Raw genomic sequence first — 16,863 nt, forward strand, 5'->3', positions numbered from 1 at the left:
CACGAGGTATCCGACTATCAATTTCCTCCCCCGGTCAAAGAACCGTAACTACCTATTACAGCCAAAATGTGGACCAAGAAATCCTCCAGATCTGAACAAAGTTATAGCATTGAGACAATTCCCAACCATATTTTAATCCACCACTGGAAATTATGGATGAATTTATGAGTTACATACAACACAAAACTAGGCTTGTCTGAAAAATTGAAGGTTTGGTTTGGCACAAAGGCCCTTCTTGGGGTCAGTGATTAAATAGATGAAAAAAAGGTAGTTTTGGGCACAGGGATTCCAATTTTACCATTGGAAACCACATCCCAGAACAGTCCTGCAATGCAGCAGGGGCTGGTTACCAAATCATTAGACAAGGAAAGGGTCACTGAACACAGTTCATATATATCTTGAAATGTGACGTCCATCACATCTTTTTATTTCTGTAACCATCAAAATCATTTTTATGTTATCAAACAGTTGTGAGGCAGATAAAAACCATGCATTTTTATATTTCTAACTGAAAAAAATTATCTCGTAAAACTGTGTGTTTTTCCGCTCCAGTTACAGGAATATGTTTTTAACAAGACTTGATATTTGGTGTTTATTTCACAGAATGTTGTCTTCCAGATGTATAAATTAGAATCCGAAAGGTGGACTTGCCAAAAAAAGTGTTAAAGTAACCCTGCGTTCCATAGAAAACAGAACACACTAACTGTATCCTTTTTGAAGTCTCTTGGCCTGACCGGTTTGACATTTGAACTTTCCACAGGTTGTTGAAATAAATTGGAGCCTGAAAACCCAGCTTTTGATCGCCAGGTGTCGGTGGCACTGTGGTCATCTCAGTTCTGGTCATTTTGGTCACTGAAGGGTTTCACGAAGACATGTAGTCTGTCCTTGATGATGTCCAACTGGCTCTCTGTCCAGAGATGTCTGTCCATTTGAGCCTCGGCTGTTTTCAGAAAGCTTGTCGGTGTGGCTGCTGCTGACGATGGCTCTTCCTGTAAAGATGTTGGTAAACTCCACAACCTGGGCAAAGTAACAAAAAATGACAAAGTACTGGACTTTTGTCTTCTGTGGCTTCAAAACTGAGTACAGAATGAAAGCAATTACCTGATAATGATATAAATATGTGACTAGTTGGTGTGTGAGTTCTGGGCGGATAGAACCGGTTGAGGCCAGTTCTTTGGTTCTGGCTCACAGCCAATCAATACTAGTACAGAAAAGCAGATAGTTACTTGGAGTTGCCTCTTGTGCTGCTGCATTGTGGGAAGTTGAGCACCAGGGAGTTGGGGTCATCCGGTTGCCCCGGTAACGACCCTATGGGAAACTTGGACCAATCGACCTGAGCTGTGGAATTTTGAAAAGAGAAAAAAGTATGCGACAGGCTGTGAGCAAAGCTTGCTTCGTCCACATCAGTAGTGTATGTGATTTGCGAGGTTTTCTTTGGGTTGGAAATGTGGATGCTAATGTGTGAAGTCATACCTGTGCTTGTGGACCAGGGCTGAAAATTATCCCTTTCCTTAAGGATTGGGACTGAAGTACTACCGCTCTCTGAAACTTCCATCTTGTCCCCGAAGCCCAACTGCTCATTGCTCAATTGGCTCTTGCAAGGAAAATGTCCCCCCTCTGATCTGGGAATGTCCTCTGCAGTGTAAACCCCCTTGACTTCATCAACGCCACCATTGGGTGTTAGTGACACAGGCTCTTGAGATTCCAGGGCTTTGCAGTAGGTGGATGCCAGATGCCTCATGTTGGCCTGGGCTTGCTTGGACATTACGGAGTTCATGTTTGGCAAGATGCTGACAAAAACAAAAGAAAAAAAAGAAACAAGAACAAAATAGGTGAAGGAATGTATTTCAGACCATTTAATAAAAAATGTTTTTCATAAAAATGGTCTAAGCACACTCTAAGTACTTTCTAGACAGAATAAGTGAAAACAGATGCGCTGTGTGAAAATCCACTGCAGCCTTTGGAAAAAAGGCAAAGAAAGGTTAGCGGTTGTTTCATATTCATAAATTTTGTCCAAAATGTGAAAACTTCAAACCCTTGTATTAAGGAAATCGAGGGAACACCATCTCAATAATTTTGCCATTTTCAAATTGCGGAAATGTACAGATTCGAGTCTGAAGACTTACTATCGCAGCAGTTCCACGGTGAATGTGTTGGGTTGATGGAAGCACTCGTCACAGAGATCGCTCCACGGGAGTTCAAGGCTGTCCTTGAAGAGCCCCACATATGCCCTGTACGATTTCTTATCGATGGCTGCGGGGAAAAAATATTGAGAAGAGATGTGTGTTCAAAAAAAGTGCAACTCAACCTGAGAAAATGAGTTGCAAGTCGCCAGGGGCATGTTTGAGTAAAAAGGTCTTTGGATAAAAAGCTTGCACAAAGTAAACTAATAGGAATTCAACAGTTTTCACCCAAGCGATGTCATCATTTATTCATTCTGTTACTAGTGACTGGGCCTGTGAGAGACCTGAAAACAGCACAGCAAAGTAAAGCGTCTAACACACACGGAAATCTTACTGCATGCCATTATGATCTGCATGGCCCATCCCACCAGATAGGTCGCCTCTTGACTCTCGGTGGTCCTGAATTTACCCAGCTCCCTGATGATGGACTGCAGCAGCAGGGGGGTGAGCTCCAGTGAATGTAAGAGCATCAGCAGGGGCCTCCAGAACTGGCAGACCGTGCGGTGGATGCAAATGATGCCCCTGGTGATTGCAAAGCCTACAAGACAAAAGCAACCGGCAAAAGTCAGAGGAGGTACTGTCAGAAAGACTTATGTCTCTGTCCTTGCGGACAAACTTGTGGACATGTTGCAAATCCCTGGAAATAAAAACTGCCAGAGAGTATGGGGTGACCTTCTCTGGGGGGGGGAACAAAATCCTCTAGCTCACCTTCTCTTAAGTTCAGGGCTTGAAGCTGCTCTGAGGTGGGTACCAGGTAGCCATCTTGCAAGAGAAGTGAAATTAAGAGGTACCTAAAAGGAAAAGCAGTAAAGAAATCTTGATAAACACTGAGCCAAAGATTGTTTTCTAAATTTCCATTATTCGTGAAAGACTTACACAGCAAGAGCAGATAATACCAGAATAGATGTTAGAGGAAAAGAGATACAGGAAGGTTTCAGGGTATTTTTGGAAAGTTGGATGGAAGCTCCAATGGCCATACCTTGCTTCTGGGTCTGCAAAGCATTGCTCCAAATTGCACAAGATTTCTCGGACGTCATCACTTTCACCGAGGCAACCACTCTGCACATTCTGCCAAGGAGACATTGTAATTTTTCCCTTCATTTTTTTAAAAATTCATAAGATGACCGCTGCATAAAATGCCATGATGTATTGGAATACTGGAAGTATTTAAAGTTCAACTGCTTGTATTCTTTAAAGGACATGGTTTAAGCTTTAGGTGCTTGAGTGAGCAAATCTAGCATTTCTTTGAGAATTTGTAAAAAACCAAGAAACCAATCTTTGGCATGATTACCTGGAACTGTGCTTGTTGGTAAGCAATGATTAGTTTCTTGATATCATCTGAAAGCAGGAAAATTTGAAAGATGCTTAGTGTGACGAGCACATGATCTTTCACATTATAGATTTACTAAAAAAGTGACACAAAATTAATAATGCAATTGTGAGAAAAAAGGAATTCCAAAGTTACAGCCACACCAGATTAGCCGACAATGCAATTATATCCTTCTCAAAAGAAGAATCAAAGTTAATTTACATTTCTCTGTATTAATTCCAAGGCCGATTGTCGGTCATTAGCTTACCTATTTACATTAAGCATGTCACAATTTCTTTTCTTCCTAATGTGTTTAATGCGCAAAACAGCATCCAGTCCATACCTTCAACGCCGTTAATGTTTGGAGGATACACAATATCCTTCTCCTCAATTGGAGAGTCTTGTGCTTCACTCCTGCACTGCTTCTCCCAGAAATTCTCCCTGAGCCAGGCCAGGCCGGTCCGGGCGGCACGTCGGAGGGTGGCCAGCGGGGGCAGGTGCTTGTGGGTCGCATCGTGACGTAGCTCCACCAACCACTCTGGAAGCCCTATCTAAAAAACAAGACTTCGTGTTTGTGGTCGGTTCCCAATTTTACGGAAACACTTTAGTAAAATGTAATACTTAGGAAGAAAAAAAAGGAAAAATTGTGGTGCTATCTGTTCCCCAAACTACCCAATTTTTGATAACATGACTTTAATTTCTTTTGGGGGAGGGAGGGAATTTTGGAAATTCTGTTTTATTTTGAATGTGGCGCAAACAGGTTGAACAGACTTCTTTATGCATGCAATAAGTACCCTTTAAAGTGTTGTTCATTTTATGGAAACCAATGCCAGACAACCTCCCTTGCTGTTGATATTCTGAACAAGCTAGTTCACTGAATCTGTATACAAAAGTGCAAAATAATTGTTTCCCTAGTTATGCCTTCCAGGCTGACAAAATTTCTGTGCTTGGCACAAAAAAAACACCTTGACTGCAGAATTTTACAGGAAAAGCCTGCCAATCTCTCCTTCTTAAAAAGAACTAAAATTATTCATTTCTTCACTGTAAGTTGAAGCTTGTATCAACTCACAGTATTTTTGTTTCATAACAGTGGTTGAATCTGAGTAATTTAACCAAGGTTCTTTGCGACGATGCCTGAAGAAGTTATAATTTATTTAACTGAACTCTTACCTCTTTTGCAAGTGAAACTACAGGCTGTGACTGTGCTTTAGTTTGTAGGAATCCTGTTATTAAGTTAACAAATCTGCAAAAGAATGAAATTCACTGAGCTAAAACCATTTTTTTTCACAGAAGGTTGTCATTGTAACTGGTAAAGAATTACTGAACATCTTCAAAAAAATGAGCCAATGTGTATCACGTCTTTCTGTGACCAGTAAGTTATAAGATCAGTTTGAACTTTTTTGCAATCGAGCCTCGTCAAACTCTTACCGGATGACAGCCATGCAGTAGATAAGCTGTAAGCGACTTGGCTCTGTCTCATTCTCGTCCATTAACGTTGCTTCTACAAGGGTGGCTGTACATTCAATAGCAACCGACATCTTGTCAGCTAATCTGCGAGTCATGGAAGTGGAACAAACTCAAAAGATGTGAAAATCTGTTAACTTTACAAAAGTTCAAAACCCTATTAGAATTAGAAGCAGAAAGTCGGTGTACAAGTGAAACAGTTTGGAAACGGGAACTGCGTACTGAATCTCAGAGCCAGGGTATATGACAATTCAAGCATGTCAATACACGTGATGTAAGCATGCCACTTGATGTGACAACTACACAGGCCTAAAATCTGAACACACGTGTAACTCTGTGCTGAAAATGTCGGGTGCAATCAGTTGATTTGCATGATTGCTCCATTTTTGCGCAATCTGTCAATCAAATTTTTTGTCAGTCTGGTTGTCCAATTTGGAGGGATTGTATATTTCAAGGGCCTTCACCACCAGGAAGCAAAAACATGCCCAGAGAATAAGTTCACTTTAGAAGGGAAAATACCTGGTCGTTTACTAAGAAAACACCTTTTCCAATTCAAAATGCCTGTGTTGGGTAATAACCAGATGAGACACAAACATAACAACTGTGTGGTTGTAGGTTGTAGTTTGTTGCCAGGCTATAGAACAGCGTGCTAACTTACTGAAATAAAGGTAATGAACACTGGTTGTCAGGTTGCGCGACCAGCACTGACCAGCCGATCACGCGATCATGCTTTGCAATAGCAATGTTTAGGCCTATTAATTAAATTTTTCCAACATCATAAACATGACAAATAATTTTCATGCATGACGTGATATCGACATGTCATCTGGCCTGGCCCTAGGCTTTGTTTGAGGCTATTCATTGGCCACGTGCTGAATTCAGGAATTTGATTCAACCGATCGCGCATTCCTCCGTAACCATGGCACAACCAATACCAGGTAAATTCATACCGGCATTTCCATGCATTTATTTTTCCTAGACCATCATGCTTCCTTTCAGCACTGACATCGTACAGGCACTCATAAACGTCCTCAAATTCCCGTTTATTTTTCCAGCCAACCACTCGTGTTTGGTACTTCATGGGCGCCGCCATATTTATTAATCATCAAAGGCACTATTAGACTCTTACCAAATTAGAAGTTTGCTGCATGCCAAGAATTTGTTAATAAATAAATGTAAAGAGACATTTATTACATTTTAAATGAAAAAACAGGTATAAATGTTTTATTATGTGTTTTAGTGATGTAAATGGTAATAAATGAATGTGAAAAATTTAAATGATAAGTTTTGCGTGACTCCAAACCGGAATTCCACCTAGGCCAAAACAAAACCACAGCTGATCACTTTGCGGGAGCATATCACAAATGTCACAAGAGCTTGCCGTCTCGCGTTTCACGTGCTCAAAGGTGAATGGTTTAAAGTTAAGCCGAGGCCTATCGTCATTCTCACAGTTTAATCATTGCGATCCGCTTTTGGATATCAATCGAACTTTTTTTGCTGATAGGATAGAATCCTGGAGGTAATGAAATAGACATAAATGGTGAATTCAGTCCTGGTGAGTACTCCTACTACTAACTTTGAGCATGGAGGAAGGCTTGTGTCCTTCCTTCGTGCATTGACAAATAGAAATATTTCTCCATGGTCCTAGGCATATAAATTGTTTCGAAAATAAACAAAAAATTGGTAACCAGGGTCACCTTTTAAAAAAGTAGGTATCTTGCTACAAGAAACTGCTATTACTATACAGTTTGAAATATGAAGTCAGGAAGGTTTTTTTTCTATGTGGAAGTACAAACAATAGTTTGCCCACACCCAACATTGGGCATGTTGGGTGTGGGCCTCACTCGTCACGCCTCACTGGCCTTTATTGAGGCGAACAATACAACTTATGTGGGTTTGTTTTCATCCAACCGGTGTGTACTTGGACCCAGGAATGTAATATTTATGCTGTTCTGATTTCCTTCTAAACTTGTTTTCTGTCAACTTAATGTACATTTTTGCGTTGACTCTAGTCATTTCAAGTGATCAGTTTGCAGTGTAATTATTTGTGTCTAGAGGTCTAGTATTTACGTGCACACTACATATCTGTGTTGGTTTCCAGAAGAGGTCTTCTTGGTTGTAAGTCATTCATTTCCTGCTTTCAAATGGCAGTTCTGTGTCAGCACAGGTTGGTCTGCACTCATTTCCTCCTTTCCGGGAGTGTGGTTGGTTTCAGTTTGGAGCAAAGTTTTCTTCTCTTTTTTCAGTGTCAACATTGTGGTGAGCGGCACATCGCGCTGGCGTGATGGGGGCTGTGCTTGGGAAGAGGAAAAGGAAGAAGGAAGCGGACAGAACACGTTCATTGCAGACTTCCGTGAAGCCGTTGGAGAAGGTAGGACGAGCACGGAAATGTGGAAAACATTGGGTACTGTATTTTGACTCCTGTAATAATTGATCTCTGGGAAAAAATAGTGTAGGAAAGAGTTCCATTTATATACGTCACTTATTTTGGCCCTACAGTGGTGAACTGCCATCATGTGTGGTGATAACATGTCCACAAAAGGTCAAATTTAGAAGGGAAATATTGAAATATTTTCTCAAAAACGCTTGGATTTTTTTCAGACCAGGCACATAAGGTTTGTGCACAGGATATCAAGTGATGCCCATGCATGCAACTCTTACTGTAGTGTTTGTTATACGTATTCTGCTAATCTACTTTCGTGATCCGCTGATGAAACATTAGTTAACTCAGAGAGTTTGAATTCTTGTCGTTATTGTCCCGATGCTTGGTCATGAAATTTAACTGCAGCACTGTGAAGATGTCGGAGTGATTTGCAGTTTACCGTCGAAGGAGCCGGAAACCCCTGAACAGGCAGTGATGGACCAGTGCTGGAAAGAGATAGAAGCGCAGTGCGAGGACCACGTCAGCATAATCTACCCAACCAGCGGTCTGAATTCCTCGGGCTGGAGAGCCGTGCGCCTCTTCGTCTCGTCAACATTCCAGGACTTCTACAACGAACGAGAGGTCCTCGTGAAGAAAGTAAGAAGAAAAGAAAGGTTTGAGTCTCTCAGGGTCCTTCGGTATTAGCAATCCCAGAAAATAAGAACTACATTCTTATTTTTATTCTAATTGTACTATTCAGCATTGGCGCTTTCAAAATCCAACAAATGAAAAATGGTTCTCTTTACTGCCAATAGAGTCTTTCTTTTTTACGTCACAATTGTGGTTTTCCTGCAAGTGGCTGCTTAAGGTATGAATGGCTGTCGGCACAAACGTAACAGCGTAACTCGCAAAGTGGTCAAAATCCCACACAGCTACCAGAACACCAGAAAGTAATGCACTCACCTCCAAGTAATAAATGAAAATACAACCCTCTTTAACATTAATGAGACACAAATTTGAGGAGAGACTGATTTTTCTGCAAACTTTTGGCCGCCCGTAGAAATTGTAGGCAAAATGAGAGTGGGGTGTTTCCCTTATGCCCCCAATATGGACAAAAAAACTGAATCAACGAGTCATGTTTTATAATGATTGGTCTCAAACCCTACACCTCACCAAGTTTTCTTGTTTCCACCTCTCAAAAAAAAATGACCAGGTTTTTCCAGAGCTGCGTGAGTGGTGCGAATCCCTCCGTCTCCACCTGGTGGAATGCGACCTGCGATGGGGCGTGCCCAAGAACCCCACCACCCGCACCGTGGTAACCACCTGCATGGAGGAGATCGTACGTTGCCACGCCGACGCCGACGGAGAAGGGTTCTTCCTCAACATGCTGGGGGACAGGTGATCGTTTGGAATTCTCGACCTCAGTGCATGCATTTGTGCCCTTTCTGTTGAAAACTGGTTCTATTCCCCGTGGAACCTTGCTTGTTAGGAAAAACGGGTGCCTCACTTGGTAAATTTTCTGGAAGGAGTGTATATGTAAATTTGTCAGAGATTAGAGTTAGCATAAGACCGTCAAGACTTTTTATTCAATCCACAATTTTTTGGTTAAAAGAGGAATTCTTGGCGCAAATCCTAGGGTCCGCTGATGTATCAATATTAATCAATTATTGAATATCAATCCAAAATTGATAACCCTGATATGTCCAATCTTTAATAGTATCAAATATTAAAAAACTTGACATTGGGATACCGAAAATATCAAAACAAGTCAGATTACAAAAAAATTTATTCTCCACTTTGAGTAAATTTGCTTCTGAATAGCAGGAAATTGTGCCCATTAAGAAAAATCAAGACGTCCCAAAATCATACTGAGCATTCGATACACGTGGTATACTCAATATTGGATTTCTAACGTATCGATTATTGAAAACTTTGATATCGACGGACCCTACCAAATCCCGCAATTAAATTTCCCTTTTTTTCCCCCCCACTTCCCAGATATGGATGGATACCACCCAAAGAGGAAGTCCCAAATGACATCGCGGAGGAATATAAATGGGTGCATTCCACCTCCATCACTCACATGGAGATCCTCTTGGGGGCGTATCGCTCACGCAACCCAAACGCTGCTTTCTTTGTGCGAGACAGCTCTGGCTTTACAGAAATGATCCCCCTGGAAAACCAGAAACAGTTTGTGGAGCCGACGGAGGTGGGGAAGCTTCAGCTCAAGGTTCGGGTCCCTGTTTGTTTTTCGGCATTGGAGAGCTTGGGAAATTTCTGCGAGCCAACAGATTTATGCTGGCATGGGTTTAACTGGAGCAAGATGTTCAGGAAAAGTTTGCGGTCGCGCCATGCGAAAACATCTCCTTTGTCAGTGTGTTTGATTCTGAAAAGAACCGAAGGGTACTCAACGTTTTGGACAGTATGCTCTGTCAGTTGTCAGGAGACTGCAGAGGTTCCGGTGGTGAAGCAGCCAGCTGAAGCAAAACGTTGGCAGTTATATCTAACCGTTTTCTTTCATCTTTAGGAGTTGAAATCCAGGCTTCAGCAGCGCTTTCCTGGCCAGGTTTTTCCCTATTCTTGTGAACTAGATGATGACACGCAGGACTCAAAGGTGAGGCCTTCCCCAAACTGTCCAGAATTCAGTGTTCTGTGTCAGTTGGATGAAATTGCATTCTGGCGGGGTTTCGGTCTGCCTCAAGCAGAGCCACCCCCTCATCGGTTGAAAAGAGCCATGTTGGTTAGTAGTATTCATTTTGTTGGTAGCGATGTGACTGCAGTGCTTGCATTTCCTAGTCGTTCGTGAACCAGCAATTGGCAGTTAGTGCCAGTTAGGACCCTCTGTTGCGAAGGAAATAGCGCCCTCCCGAGGTCCAGCTTGAGGCCCGTAGGATAAAACAATTCCACAATGTACAGGTTAGATAAAAGATAAACTTCCGCCCTCTCATCCCAATTCTGAAGGTTAAGCTCAAAGGCCTGGATGAGTTTGGGAGGCAAGTTCTGGAGTTTTTTAAGAAGGCCATCGAGAAGAAGTTTCCTCCAAGTGACAGCGTTGCTCCTACTCCGGAGAAGCTAGGTAAAGGTTTTGAAGAACAATTTTATTGTTCATTACCATTGCTGGAGGCACCGTCAGCGTGCAAATAGCCAATTATAAAAGACGATAAGAATGGAAGATAATGGACAAATCAATGAAGTTTTTCTCATTAAAAAATGTGGGGAGATAGGTTGCAGTGTATTATGACCAAACAGGTTGAATGTAGTTAAGAAGCATAAACCGTGAATTGGTCCTTTTTTGAAATGTGGTCAATGTTTGTGAATTCACACCTGACGTGTTTCACGTTAGTTTACCCTTTCCCATCATATTTGACCAGCCTCATCTAATGTAGCAGGTTTTTTTTTTTTCACAGAGCAAGAACAACACGACATTTACATGGAGCAAAAGGGCAAGCTGGTGTTTGGCCGGGACGGCGAAATCGGCAGGATGATGGACTTGGCGAGAGGCGTCCCCGGGGATGCCGAGACCGAGGCGGGGGAAGAGCGCCACCACATGGTGGTGGTAGCAGATCCCGGAGAGGGCAAGTCCAGCCTCATGGCGCGCTTTGTGATGGAAGCGAAGAAGGTAATGGGGCGGGGGAAGGGGCGTGGCGACTTCAGAGAGGGGTGGCTGACCAGTCTGATTTACCCGTGAAAGACAAGCACAGTATTTTCTGTGGTACTGCTTTACGAGACTGCACTGTCCAAGGTACCACAAAGCAATGCAAGCAGAAGGGGCTGTCTTCAGTGTTTGTGTTTATGTGAGAACTCACGTTTTATTTAAAATGCTGACTTTGCGCCGGTTTTTGTAATGTGTCGTCGTTTCTCTCAGTTATTAAAAAAATTATAAGGCATATCATTGCACATGTTACTTGGCAGCAATTTGGTTCCTGTTCACTAAATCTCTTTTTGTCATGTTGTCACTGAGCACTTTTTACTGCATTTTGTCTTTTGCCTTCTAATCTTTACAGGCCGGTTTTGCAGTCTTCTACCACTTTGTTGGCTGCACGGCTGAATCCAACTTGCCTTCCAGCATCCTGAAAAGGCTGGGTAAGTTTACAGGAAGTCCGTCTCTAATCCTTTTTGTGATAACACGTTATAAACATCAGGGTAACGGTGCTAATGTCACTTGCCCCTGTTCAGTGCATTTTGTCGTACAAGTCTGACACACCCCAGATATCACGGTGGGCAGTTCAGTGATTTTTGTCGCCAGCCAATGTGATAGAACTTAGAAAATAAGCTGGACTGGTGTCCGACATTTCAATTTTATTATTTTCGTCAGCAATGAAAAAAAATGTCATCTGATTATTTTCTCTCAAATCACACTTGTGAGGGAATACATCTCACTTCTCTACGTACATCCGATGAGGAATAACACCCTCAGAATTGCTTCAAAAATTGTGTATTCAAATCAGTGCCAACTTTTTTTTCTTAGCCATGAAGTTACATAACTTCAACCTCGTCGTCGCCATCAGAATGTCTCAATATCTGACCTCTTTTAACTTTGAACCTCACAGTTGACAAACTGGAAGAGCTGTACCCAGACGTGTGTGCATACACCCCTGAGAAAGAGGAGGACGCCTCGAAGGCCAAGAAGACGGTCGATGAGGTGAATGCCCTCAAGATGGCAGCTTACCTCAAGACTCTTGAAGAAGCCGGCACCCAGTTCCTCATTGTTGTCGATGCTGTCAACCAGGTAGGTTTCTTTGAAGGTAATTTTTGGCGCCTCTTTTATTAATTGAAAAGAGTCTTGTCAATGTTTCTATTCCTCGTCGATTTGTTAACTCTATTAACCTCCTCAGATCACTATAAATCCACGAAAAGTTTTTGGAGGATTTTATAACAGAAATCCGAGTATTATTCACCCTCTTTTGGTTTGCTTTTTCATTTTGGTGTTTGACCTTTATCGTCTGAACCTACGTTTTAGTTCCAGTCCTCTGCTTTTCCTTCTGATGATCTTGTTTGTTTCCTCTCCAAATTCCTTGCGCAGATGATGAAGGAAGACAATCGCTATGGCTGGCTCCCCTCGACGTTAGCCGGTAACCTGCGGTGCGTGGTGAGCACCACCAGGGAAGACCGCACCCTGGAGGAGCTGCGACAGCGCTGCCCGGATGCCACCGAGCTGACCCTGACTGCCCTAGGGGTCACGGCTAGGAAGGAGATCGTCACCAACTACTTCAAGAGATACAACAAGGTGAGACGGCCTTCGAATTCCCCATCTGGTAGATTTTAAGGTGTAGTCCCAAAAGAGGGATACATTCAGCCCATAGACCTCTGTCACGGGGCAGCCATCTTGTTTTTTTTAACCATTTAAACCAATTTAACGAAACTAAGGCTGGAAGGGAAAATAGTCTGCTCCCTTTTATCAGTAGGGGAAGTTGTATTACTATTGCCAAAGGGGCTACAGGACACAAGACAAACATGGCAGCATCGTGAAAAAGGTCCATAGTGCTTGTACTGTATTGGGTTTCTGTGTATCTTTTCACTTGTGAATCGAAAGCACAGAGCTATGGGGTAGCTTTGGGAAGTCAGGCCAGGCAAAATGTATTCGTTCGCTGTCTGGCCTACACTTACCGCTCCGAGGAATTGTTGGATTCTTGAACTCTGCAGACATTGGATTCAGAGCAGCTTGACCTCCTCACGGGCTCGGAGGGGGCCAGGAACGCCCTGTGGCTGTCGCTGAGCTGCGAGGAACTCCGCGTCTTCGGCGTCTTTGAGCAGGTGACAGACCGGATCCGGGAGTTGCCCGACTCGCTGGAAGGCCTCATTGAGATCATCTTGGCCCGGCTGGTGAGCGACGACGAAACTGGAATGGTTCAGAAGGTATAGTCAACGAGCCCATACCAGAGAGTGGCTTGCTTCCTCCCAGGGTTGTGATTTAGTCCATAGATGTTTCTTGTTTGTTCTTGTTTCTTGTATTAAGGAAAGAAGAAATTCAGTCAATGGCATATGGAATATTCCATTTCAGTTGGCTTTGCCTTCTGCAATGGAACATTCCATGTATGAATTTCTTTATTAGACTATTGCACTCCTTAACATTATCGGTAAGCTACAGTCAACCCAGAAGATGAAATATTGATGTTTTGCAGCCGGTTTCTGTCTGGTTCTTGACCTCTGTCCGACCTCTCCTCCAGATGCTGCACTACCTCCAGTGCGTTCCCGAAGGCCTCAAAGAAACGGAGCTTCAAGCCCTTCTGGGAGACATCGACGGTGAAGCATGCACGCCCGCACCGGCGCTACACTGGGCCATGGCTCGACGCACTCTCAAGCCATTTTTGAGGAACTCCGGGGCCTACGGTCAAGTGGAACGACTGCAGTTCTTCCACTTGGCCCTGAACAAGGTAAGGGTTATCTTGGATTTGGAGTATATATTTGAAACTGTACAGTTCTGGAACTAAAGGCCCGACAAATTTGGAGATCCGAATGGAGTTAGATAGCTCAGTTGCTTCACAAGCTCGGTTTGTGTGGAGGTTACATGGTCAAATTCTGTTTGGCTCAATTTCCGTTGCTCAACCCAAATTTCCTCAAGAAATGAAAGGTGTTAAGAGTAGCAACGATTGGACACTTTGCAGTATGTGAAGTCAGTTTGGATAGGCAAGTCAACCAAATAAAGCTTCCCTTGTAACAAGGTGGAAGATGGCAGCTTAAAATTTCCTCCCAGTGGCTTCTGGTTTTCACCCTTCTGGTGGCATTTCATACAGGCTGTCCAGAAACGGCTGTCGGAAGATTACGACCTGAAGAAAAAGTGCCACCGGGAGCTGGCCGACTACTACCAATATCACTGTCACGACGAGGCAGCAGTGATTAATCAGCTGGCTCGTCAGCTCACCCAGGCCAGGGAAGGCCAGCGATTGGTCGGTTTCTTTCGCACGGACAAGCGCAGCACCCACGTCAACAAGATCGAGAGATCAAGACTGCTCAAGGTATCTCTCTATTTTTTTCTGCAGGCCGTTCATGCGTAACATAATTCATTGATGAAAATGCCAAATGCCTACACTTCAGATCCACAAATTTGCTCAAACATCAGTTTATCACTTGAAAAAAATTCCCTGCTTGGAGTTTCTTTGAATGAGACCGGGTTTGAATGTTCCCCAACTTCAATTGCCAGGAGTTCCGCTGCACTAACATGACCAAGTCGGACTTCCCGGGATGCACCAAGTTTGGTTTCTGCCAGTTCTGCAAGAACGCCCGGAGCAAGCTGGATCCCAACTCTTACTTTCAGAACAAGGACTGCTGTGCCATATGCGGAGAAAGGATAGCATTCCCAGGCCCCAAAACTGCCAAAGGTACCTTGAATTGATACCTTGAATTGAAGCAATAAGATAGCATCTTAAGCCCTGATCGGAGCAAGGCGTTTTTAATGTTATTGCTGGTGTTGATTTTAATTCAGTTTTGGGGCTTTGAGCCAGATCAAGAGAGGGCGCTATTTCTTAGCAATGGAGGCTCCTTTGATCGGGACTGAACTTTGTTGGTTCACGAATGACTAGGAAATGCACAAATCACGATCCCATTGCTACAAACAAAATGAACACTTCTGACCAACAGCAACATGGCTCTTTTCAACCAGTGTGGGGGTGCTTTTGCTGGAGGCAAGTGGCATATTTTTAAAGAGTACCCCAAACAGATCAACATTATACATTCAGGTGTTGTCTCACTAATCTCTTTAACCTAAGCATGATAATGATCACATCAATTAGTCAAAAATAATGCACCAGACTGATACACTTTACCCCTTACTAATTGATTAAATTCTTCAAATCATCTTTAATCCTCTCAGCCTACTGGTGTCCCTTCCACAAACCATCGTTTCCTGCCTTTGGTGCCAAGTACAACTGCTATGCCTGTCAGAAGTCCATCAACCAGCGCGACACGCCGCCCCTGGCCTACCTCTGCCAGTTCTGTGACCCTGGCCACATTGAACGCTGCTGTAAACTGGTTCCTTGAGGAGCATTGCTCCCTGAAATCACCGAAAGATAGCGCAGCTTTGATAAGACACTAAGCATGTGCTACTGGAAAGTGGGGGACATCATCAGCATCCATTCTCCTGAGCTGGTCTTAAAGGAGCCGGTCTTGTACAGAAGTTCAAAACTGTCCTAGCACATGTTTATTCCCATTTATAAATACCTTTTGAGTCACAAAATCAGACCAAGTTTTGCAAAATTATAAATTTCCAGCAATGTTGTTCAAAATGTTTTACTTTCACCCCTTTAGTTAATTAAGGTTAAAGATCTCACAAGTGAATTACACACTGACGTTTATTTTGAGCAATATCTTCTTGCCTTGGTGCAAAAATTAGTGGACCATCAAATTATGCCGCTTTTTTATAATATCTTTTTAATTTCCTCATTCTTGAGGGCGCTTTTTTGTGATGTCACTTCAGGCATTCCGTGGATATGCAATCTCATGGCACCTTCCCTCTTCTGCAGGTACACGCACACACTTCTGAAATTCCTTAGGCCTTAGATTTACAAGACAAGTTTCGTTGATGGACATGGATTCTTTGATATTTTTTTTGTATTACCAAGTACAATTTCAGGTTATCTGGACCACATTCCTTTCAGGTTATAAAAACTTGCCTTTTGACCAAAATTTTGAAATTGAAAACAGTTAAAGTTTTTATTGCAATTTTGTAGTTTTATATATTAGTCTATAAATTTAGACAAAGTTGTGAGGCGTATATTTTTATGTCGTTGAATATGTCTTTAGCTTTAATAGGAATCATATATTTTTCAAGATGCATATTCATGTATAACACTACATTTTTAGTGCGTCAGGTATATTTTGTGAAATTATATTACATTAATTATACATGTATGTACTTATTATATTTGATCAAATTTAGAGAGAATTCGGGGATCATGTGTATTTGTATGTGCTAATGTTTTAGAATGTCTGTATTTCTTGGATGCCAGTAGAGTGCATTAGAACGCAATATGAATCAAATCAACCGAAATAAGAATTATGCCGTTGTCAGACACAGTGACAAGATACTTTTTTAATAAAATTGAATTGTGGAATTGTTTTGAAGAAAAAAGTCTTGGAAGTTGTGATATTTGTATCGACGGTCAGTAAGTCATTTCTTGATATTGTCTGTCTTTTTCCCAGTCATTTCAATGAATTTAATTTGCTTTGTTCACGCGTTACCGGATCGTTCCTCAGTGGTTAATTTGGGGCTGTTTGTGTGGAGAAGTTACTAAGTGTCTTGTGCGCTCATGTGTTCTTATTCCTCCGTGTGCAAGGTACAGACCACTAATTAAAAATGATCTTTGGTACAAGTAAGATGTCCAAGAGGTCTTGTAATGCTTAATTTCCAGTCAAAAGAACACTGAGCGTAATCAGGAGGCGCCTTTCTTTCGGCGCGGCGTGGACGAAAAACTTTCGGAAGTATATTCGAATATGTAAATTAGCCATCCTCGTATGCAAAGAAACTGAATAGTGTATTATGATGCTCTCCAAAAAAAAAAAAGGAACTAATTCAAATGATCTTAATAGATAAAATATAATAAACATTT

At 42.4% G+C, this 16,863-nt stretch overlaps 2 protein-coding genes across 4 annotated transcripts; one reads left to right on the plus strand and one right to left on the minus strand.

The window, feature by feature from the left end:
• Positions 1-390: 390 nt before the first annotated feature.
• On the minus strand, positions 391-6,055 carry LOC110974363 (ribosomal biogenesis protein LAS1L-like). The gene is made up of 12 exons (XM_022225942.2): positions 5,907-6,055; positions 4,921-5,043; positions 4,663-4,735; positions 3,836-4,043; positions 3,475-3,521; positions 3,163-3,251; positions 2,892-2,974; positions 2,518-2,721; positions 2,127-2,253; positions 1,474-1,790; positions 1,227-1,338; positions 391-1,017 (listed from the first exon to the last, which is right to left on the minus strand). The coding sequence occupies exons 1-12, from the start codon at positions 6,047-6,049 to the stop codon at positions 831-833; spliced, it is 1,713 nt and encodes a 570-aa protein (XP_022081634.2). The 5' UTR covers positions 6,050-6,055; the 3' UTR covers positions 391-830.
• Positions 6,056-6,265: 210 nt separating this feature from the next.
• On the plus strand, positions 6,266-15,940 carry LOC110974497 (telomerase protein component 1-like). Of its 3 annotated transcripts, none has more exons than XM_087146830.1 (16): positions 6,266-6,362; positions 7,203-7,327; positions 7,745-7,975; positions 8,532-8,716; positions 9,317-9,548; positions 9,846-9,932; positions 10,280-10,394; positions 10,726-10,937; positions 11,323-11,401; positions 11,869-12,047; positions 12,342-12,545; positions 12,962-13,174; positions 13,486-13,692; positions 14,053-14,274; positions 14,460-14,637; positions 15,129-15,940. In XM_087146830.1, exons 2-16 carry the CDS (start codon positions 7,241-7,243, stop codon positions 15,293-15,295), a joined length of 2,598 nt encoding a protein of 865 aa, XP_087002956.1. In that variant the 5' UTR covers positions 6,266-6,362; positions 7,203-7,240; the 3' UTR covers positions 15,296-15,940. The 3 variants fall into 3 exon arrangements, with proteins under 3 accessions (XP_087002956.1, XP_022081872.2, XP_087002955.1); XM_022226180.2 differs by having other exon boundaries at positions 6,276-6,511; XM_087146829.1 differs by having other exon boundaries at positions 6,276-6,475.
• The last annotated feature ends 923 nt before the right edge of the window (positions 15,941-16,863 follow it).

This window comes from Acanthaster planci, linkage group LG15, assembly GCF_054643075.1.
Source record: "Acanthaster planci isolate LZ-2023a linkage group LG15, COTS_SCS, whole genome shotgun sequence".
NCBI classification, from domain to species: domain Eukaryota; kingdom Metazoa; phylum Echinodermata; class Asteroidea; order Valvatida; family Acanthasteridae; genus Acanthaster; species Acanthaster planci.

Coding starts and splice junctions, on each gene's coding strand:
- LOC110974363 (XM_022225942.2), bottom strand. CDS start 6,049: ATGGCGGCGCCCATGAAGTACCAAACACGAGTGGTTGGCTGGAAAAAT. Junction 2,254..2,517: donor GCAGATCATAATGGCATGCA/GTAAGATTTCCG, acceptor TTTTCCCCGCAG/CCATCGATAAGAAATCGTAC. Junction 1,018..1,226: donor AGCACAAGAGGCAACTCCAA/GTAACTATCTGC, acceptor TACTTTGCCCAG/GTTGTGGAGTTTACCAACAT.
- LOC110974497 (XM_087146830.1), top strand. CDS start 7,241: ATGGGGGCTGTGCTTGGGAAGAGGAAAAGGAAGAAGGAAGCGGACAGA. Junction 7,976..8,531: donor GAGAGGTCCTCGTGAAGAAA/GTAAGAAGAAAA, acceptor AAAAATGACCAG/GTTTTTCCAGAGCTGCGTGA. Junction 10,938..11,322: donor TTGTGATGGAAGCGAAGAAG/GTAATGGGGCGG, acceptor TAATCTTTACAG/GCCGGTTTTGCAGTCTTCTA.